This window comes from Micrasema longulum, unplaced genomic scaffold (assembly GCF_059751315.1).
Source record: "Micrasema longulum isolate JH-2025_06_02 unplaced genomic scaffold, ASM5975131v1 h1tg001006l, whole genome shotgun sequence".
NCBI classification, from domain to species: Eukaryota; Metazoa; Arthropoda; class Insecta; order Trichoptera; family Brachycentridae; genus Micrasema; species Micrasema longulum.
In genome coordinates, this window is record NW_028278194.1 from 2,862 (window position 1) to 10,739 (window position 7,878).

The following is a 7,878-nucleotide window of genomic DNA, read 5'->3' on the forward strand; positions in this document are numbered from 1 at the left end:
ACTAAAACAAGTTTAGAACCACACTGGATGCCGTTACAGATGTCTGTATTTGAATGTCGGGAATTAAATCTAATTTTAAGGATATTATAAGTAAAACTGTAAAAATAATAATTCTTCACATCAAGTGCAGAAAAGAATTTAAATAGAAAATATAGTTTTTATTTCAAAGTATAGCATTACGAAATGTAAACAGTAAGGAGTAATGGGTCTTAAACTTACTTATTATTAAAATGGGGTGGTTCTTCCAAAAGAGTAGTTCAATTGGGGTTCCATAGCAAATGGGAACGCTGTACTAGTATAACACTAAAAAAATATCAAAATAAATATACCTAACTTACACTTATCTATAATTTTACATAATACATTATTTATTTACCCCTAATGTTTACAAAGCACTCTGATCAAAATGTGGAGACGCTTACAGCTCACCTGAGACTTTCTTGTGAAATATTTTCAAAGAGGATAGGCGGTGTCTGAGAATTATGATAATAAAGTATTTAAACATTGTTTTTCTGTCACTTTCCCGCAAACGCCTCCCCGAAACTGTGCTAAAAAGACAACGGCACGTCAGACTGAGTAGGTTCAACTAAACAAAATCGAATCGAAAACTGAATCGATTCGGTTAGTTTTTTTTTTAAGTATCAGAATGAAATTTTCTGTTTTGGTACATTTTCCGTTTTTCGAAATTATTTATCGTATCTGTATACCGTTTATAAAATTTGCATTAGACCCATCATGATATACGGCATTGAAACAAGAGCCGACACCACTAGAACAAAAAGCCTCCCAAGAACGAATGAAATGAAAACTCTTCGACCCATTGCGGGAACGACAATCCGAGCCAGAGTTAGAATGTCCGAAACAAGAAGGATCTGCGATGTCGAAGATGTTGTGCGATGGGGAAGATCAAGTAAATGTTTCTAGAGAGAGCACGTGGAGAGAGCAGGTTCAGAAAGAGTGGTGAATATAGTGGCAGGTGCAATACCAGTTGGCAGCGGACCCTTTGGAAGACCATCCCAGGAGCAAGCTCCAAGCAAGAACAGGGAGCAGTCCTAGAGAAAGCAGAAGAAAAAGAAGTATATCGTACGTCCGAAGACGGCAGATAAAACTGGGCGCATTTTGGGTTTTTGGATGATCCTAGCTCCCGTAAGAAACAATTTATCAAAAAAGCAAAACGATAGAGACACAAAATGGTAAATATTTATGGTGTGAAATAAAATCGCTGCTATAGTTCCATAATCCAGGGAGAGACAAAAACGAGAGTACGTATGTTCGAAGAAAAGTGAGACCGTGTTTCCTCTTAAAGATGTTTTGAGTTTTAGTCTGTCTCATCTGAGGATGCCTGAAATCACCTTCATGATCAAAATTTGTACACCTTCTAACCCGTTGTATTTTTAAATACAATACATAGATGCAGTGTTACTTTGAGTTGCATTGCAAAACGTAATATACTCGTATGCTCTTAAGGTATTATAAAATGTTTGTGTTAAAAATGATCTGTACGATGGTAGATGAGTGTATTTATTCGCTCCCTGACACACATATGATTTTTTTGGCATTAAATTTATTTCAAGACTTTTTGAAGATCATTAATTTTTCTATGAATAGAACCACTACTACATACGGAGTACCACAAGGATGCATATTAGGACAAACTCTATTTAAATTGATGTATGCAATATAAAATTAACAGGATACATTAGTAACATTCGATAGTAAAATGTGGAAAGATGGCATTGTATTATACGAATTAAAATTTTTGAATGATAGCTAACCATTTTCTCACTCAATACTAAAAGAAAGCAATTTACGTGTTTTTGCAGAAATGATATTTCGTCATCTGTTAGAGTGCTTAGATGATATCTGAAGCTGGTTTTTAGCTCAAGATTATTCTTGCATCCATCTTTCATTATCATTTTTCTAAAACTATGTTTTATTGTGAATTTAACCTTGAATCATTTTTGTTCCCAGGTCGCAAGAGGCCGCAAGCCAATCCCACCGTATTCATAGTGAGCTCCCGCCGCGAGGGAAGGGCGACAGCGCGAGCTACAAGTCGGGGTACAGGGGGTGGACTGGGGGCTGAAGAGGCGGCCATTCCTCCGGTGCTGCACACCCCTCCCCCCGCCTACTCGCTCTTGTGGCCAGACGACTCTAGACCGCAGGGAGAGCCAGGTACAAACCAACAAATAAGGAGTTTGATTAAAAAAATATTTTCCTTTAACAAGGCTACCAAGAATTGAAGGTTTTCTTTGCTGCCACCAAGGAGCATGGCATCATCAGCGAGGACAAAACAAGAGAACATGTGCGTTCCATTCGGAAGGAAGCACAGTCCCAACTGTATCAGCATCCTACAGAAACAGTTGCTTGTCCCACCATATTTAACCCACCTAGGTGTCCGTGCATCTGAGGAGCTCTCAACACAATACCCGAGTTCTGGCTTACCAACGGAACAGTGTAAAATTCAAACTGTTGGCTATCAGATCCACTGAGGGAGTTGTGGTGTATTTTTCATAACTTCCTTCCAAATACTCTCTTTCTTACCATCCGCTGACAAGCCTCTAAAATTGAGGCTTAGCGAGTTATTCCCTTTTAAAAAAATCAGTTTTAAATACATTTTTTTTTAATATTTCCTCTACCCCTTGGAGATTGGAAATCATTGCAGCAATTCTCACTTTGTTGGCAGCTGCCTTGAACAAGGACTGAGTGCTGTTAACTGCAATGGAACCAGTCGCGCAAGTTTTTCAGCCAAGAGATGCGCCTTTTACCTTCACTGCGACTTCCTTCAATCTTCCATTTGATAACACAATTGTTAATTATTTTTCTTTACTTGTTGCAGATTCATTTTCCCCTCCATCGTACAGTGACGCCATTAAGTTAGGAAGCACACACATCTAACGTTAATTCTGACGCGGCTTTATGGCGACTTTAATTTTAAGAAAATTCGAGATTATTTTATAAAAACTCCAATGTACATAGCTACCCGTAACATAAATTGTATTTTTGTAATTATTCTATTAAGTGGAACTTTATTTTAATGATTTGATATTGTTATAAAAAACACCCAGTAAAAATATTCTTTATTTAGGAAGTAAGGTAACATGACAATAATTTTATAGAACAAATGACATAATTTTATTACATTAGAGATGCCACGAATATTCGGATACTATTCGATATTTGGCCTATTCGGCTACTTCTTTTAATTTAACTGCTTTCTATTTGGTCGAATAATGAATATCAATTTATGAAAAAAAAACGCGCATATTATTAAAAAATGTATATATTTTAATCACAAATCATCAGTTTAAACAGTGGTAAGTTGTGACGAATGAAAACATTTTTTTTCAATATTTGTTGGTAGCAAACGATTGCGCTTTTCCTCATAAATAATACCTTGCAAGATATTGTATTTACACAGCAAACTCACAGCCAGATTATTATCTTCACTACAAATCCCATAATATTCTCAAATAGGTGACAATGAACAAATAATTAGAAAAAATTAATACTATTAAGGACTATTATGAACACAATGTGATGTTATAATGAACAAATAACTCGTATCGTGACGTGACATATTCGCAAATGAAACAGATACGCCTGCCCCGTCACCCCCGCAGGCACCGCCACCGTCACGCGCGAAATGCGCATATCTTTTGCCGAATATTCGATGCTCCGGCCGTGAGCGTTACCGAACATTCGGTATTCGGCCGAATCACTATTCGAGGCATCTCTATTTGACATAGAACAACACTTACACAAATACCGACTGGTTTCGGGATTTAATTTGTTTATTTAATTTTTAACCCATGTTATATTTATTATAAACGATTTATTTTAAATTTGCAAATATTTCACCACCATTCCCCTTTCCGTGCCCAGTGATGCATAGGGCATTTCACTAGTAAACCAAATGCAGCGTATTTCGATCATCTGTTACGTGAAGGTAAAATTTAGTCTTCCGCTTCAGGTGCCAGTAAAGGAACAATAAAATATTGCAGTTTGAACAAACTTAAAAATCATTATTTCGAATATAACCGAACTCAGGACCTCAATAATAGTATGCGAACGCGCCAATTACATAGGCCTTATCTCCACTCGATTTTCTTACTTTGGATTTTTACATGAGAGCAGCCATCGAGTCGAAAATACTAACCTAGGGTTCTGGTTCTATTTCACCCACAGAACTGTATTCTTCAAAGCCTTGACACAAAGCTAAACAATGCTTTAAATAAAACTAGTTTAAGGCCTAATAAAATAATATTTCAAGGGGTCTTTCCCTCTGGGCCTCGATTACAATGGAAAGTTAATAGTTATCTTCGACTGTCTATAAAGAAAAACCGATATTTGTGTATGAAAATGAGTATATTTGCATTTATATTTTAAAGTATCTTCGTCCGTAACCTTTAATTGAATATGTTGAGAAGAAAAAAATGTACGCATACTCTGCTTTTCATACAGAAAACTTAATTTTACTGAGTAGATAAAATTGAAATTGTAGATAAAATGGTAACTTCTCATCGTAATCAGGGCCCTGGACTAGCACCTGAAGTATAAGACTGATCATCTTACCTTCGTGCAACAAAAATGATCAAGATACACTACGATTGGTGTAACGATGCAGTGTCTTATACACCATAAGGTGCGGAAAGGAATAATGATAAAAATAAATAAATTAATGTAAAAATATGTTTTTAGGCAATAATATTTATAAATGATACTAAACATTACACGGGACCTTTGACGCTATAATCAGTTAGGGTAAGAAATTTAAAAAATATGAAAGCTCATCTTTAGTTTTGTAGCAATCATAAATAACCACAATAATTAATAAACTTACGTATGTGTTAGAAAAGTCTTAGTTGTACCAAAAATAGTAAATTGAGATTATTGTAGGTAAAGTAAACCAATTGACTGAATGGTCAAACTTTTGAATTCAAAGTTTCAACTCTATGAGCTTTTTACTTTTTGTAGATTTTTAGTTGAAATTGATGTTTAGTACACAAAGAACAGTAAGAAAATTTTTTAGAATCATACTGATTACAGAAATGTAATATAAAATATACAAATACTGCCATTTTAATTGAGAATTTTATTGAGTAGCTTTTTCATGTACCTCTTTTTTTAACATCCAAAAACAAGTATTAACAATTTCATTTAAATGACGTCTAAGATGAAGAAACATAACTTATAAGTTTAAATACGTTTTCATTTTACTAATTTGATGTTTAAATTGTGAAATTTAATTACGTAGGTACCACAAAAAACAAACCGTTGAATTCTACAACGTTAGCAATGAAAATACAACGTACAAATTTACTATCGAAAATACAAAACTTTAAAATTAACGAGGCCTTGATAGTTTCCGCTTCATTTTACAAACCATTTGCAATTATTATGTGTAAAAAATGATCTGTTTTAAAATAAAATAACATTTAAATTTTACAAAGTTGTTTCATTATTTTTTACATAAACGTTTTACTAATTTTTACAAACATATTTCATTGATTTTCACAAAGATGTTTCACTAATTTTTACATAGATTTTTTGCTAATTATAATGATTATATCTTTTCGTATTTTTGATAATTTCTTGTCTTTAAAATTATTTAAGCAGAATTTTTCTTTTAATCATTACAAACATAACAAAAATCGTTGCACAACGAGTACTGAAATGAATATGTTTTGAGTTTCGTAAAGTGTGTTATCTATACACGTTTTATCGACGTCACTTATACATTGTAAGTGTTAAAATATTTTTGCAAAAATAAGATGTGTGACTGGTTTGAAACATTGTAGAATTCCACGATTTGTATTAACATTTTTTTTCATATGTATTTATTTACCTTATTTTAGATTTTCAATGTTATTTGTACCCAGCGTTACCTTTCTTATTTAAAGAATATTAATATGTATAACGTGTTTTATTTTGTTTCCAAAAAATATTTTCATTCAACAATGTTAATAGGTTTAATAGGGTGACCATTACAGTGGAACATACGATGTTAGTAAAATGTTTGCCTACAAAGTTAATGCTTTAAATATTCGTAAATCTAGTCCGTTTTTGAACCCATTGAGAGTACACATTGAGATCAGGTCTTGTGGCAGCTTATTTCAACCACCAACAACCCTATTGCTCAGAAAATGCTTCAGGAGTTTTAGATTACATCTCGTGTTCTCCATCCTGAGACTGTGGCCTCGAAGACGAGCATCTTGTTTAAACTTAAACATGGGATCAAAATTTTGCCAGCAATAGTGACTGTTGAGTATCTTGTGTGTCTCTATCGACCTATCGAGTCACCCCTTTCTCGCCGTTCCTGCAGCGTCGTGAGACCGAGAGTTTCCAGTCTCTCCAAGTATGGAAGCCGTTTTAGGCTCGGCGACAACTTTGTAGCGCGTCTTTGGACTCTTTCCAACAAGTTGATGTCCTTCACAAAATAGGAATTCCATACCTGAAACCCGCATTCGAGAGTAGGTCTGATTTAAGTTTTGTATTTTTGAATTATAATAATAAAAATACTTTAAAGTTTTATTCCACTTTTATTTATATTTTTTTTTATTTACAATAAAATTAAAAATACAAACAGTGAAACTAATCGATAAGAATGAACTGCCGGGAACTTTTGCTTTCAGATAATCACTTAATTACCCCCGGGGCCCGGAGACATAGCTGTCGCTGGAACTACCAACCAGCGGCCCCTGTTATGGTTTTAATTAAATTTAAATACATTCAATTCAAATACATTTTCATGATAAAACTTCACAACGTTATATTTTTTACACCAGTTTTTATTATACACATTCAAACAAAACATATATTCTTATATTTGTTATTACCTTATACTCAAATGATTTTAATTTTAGTTCTTTTATTTACATAATTTTATAAAATGATGATTTCCAACCCCTGCTTGCACTTGTATATAATATAGTAATTTGTTTAGTCTCCCATCAGTCTGACGATGTCGGTCACGATGAAACCCTGTCACTGGTATAATTTTTTTTTTTTTAAATTATGAATAAAAGGGAATAAAACTAAAAAGTATTTTTATTATTATAATTAAAATGCAGCTCCACCAAGTAATGTCAGTAGAAAAACTCAATATTGTATATTTTAGTAGCATATTCGGTGTTAAATATGAGAAGGCTTTTTTATTTTTATATCTGTGAAATGTTTTCAAATTAAACCAATTGTACTTATAGTAAACAATATCACCTGTAAATGACAGCATAATTTTCCGTAAACTTGAGAGTTTTTCGTTTTTTTTTAAATTTGTTACTTATAAATGCGCACCAACCAGTATATTTCAGTCACCTTTAAATAGAAAAACGCGTAAGCTTAGCAATGGGAATTGACGGGTTAAAATGGCAAAATTTTATGAATTCCTTACTTTTCATCAGCCTTAAGCAATTGCGGAAAAGTTATGCGACTATCCGGTCAAATTCTTACATAATATTAAGAACAGTCAGAAAGACTTTTTGAATTTAATATAAGCCTTGTACATAAAACCTAATCAAGACAAAAACTAAGCTATTGCCAAATAATAAAAAATACAGCTATTATGAAAGTCAGAATATTATTAGAATAATACATTCTTACGTATGAGAGGAACGAAAGAGCACGTATTGTGTAATCGTTAGAACTTGGAAATTTCAATTTAACGTTTTCAAATTAAATTGAATCGTCAAACTGACAGACATCGATAAATTATTTTAGATTGTACGTACATTTCAATTAAAATCGCTATCAATAGCAACGTGTGAAATGACCCTGTTAAAATAAACAATTAACTTTTTGGACAACATAATATTTTATATAAATGAATACACTAGTCAGCCTTGTGGTGTAGTGGTCGGTGGCGCGTTTGCTTACCATGCG

The 7,878-nt window shown here is 33.3% G+C and overlaps 1 protein-coding gene across 1 annotated transcript; it reads left to right on the forward strand.

The window, feature by feature from the left end:
• Nucleotides 1-1,911: 1,911 nt before the first annotated feature.
• On the forward strand, nt 1,912-5,710 carry LOC148277613 (uncharacterized). Its single transcript, XM_088232644.1, has 2 exons — nt 1,912-2,172; nt 2,837-5,710. Exons 1-2 carry the CDS (start codon nt 1,929-1,931, stop codon nt 2,893-2,895), a joined length of 303 nt encoding a protein of 100 aa, XP_088088770.1. The 5' UTR covers nt 1,912-1,928; the 3' UTR covers nt 2,896-5,710.
• The last annotated feature ends 2,168 nt before the right edge of the window (nt 5,711-7,878 follow it).

What these genes read in the sequence shown, in the direction of transcription:
- LOC148277613 (XM_088232644.1), top strand. Translation starts at nt 1,929, where the DNA reads ATGTTTTATTGTGAATTTAACCTTGAATCATTTTTGTTCCCAGGTCGC. An exon ending in TAGACCGCAGGGAGAGCCAG is followed by an intron (nt 2,173 to 2,836) that starts GTACAAACCAAC and finishes TACTTGTTGCAG; the next exon opens with ATTCATTTTCCCCTCCATCG.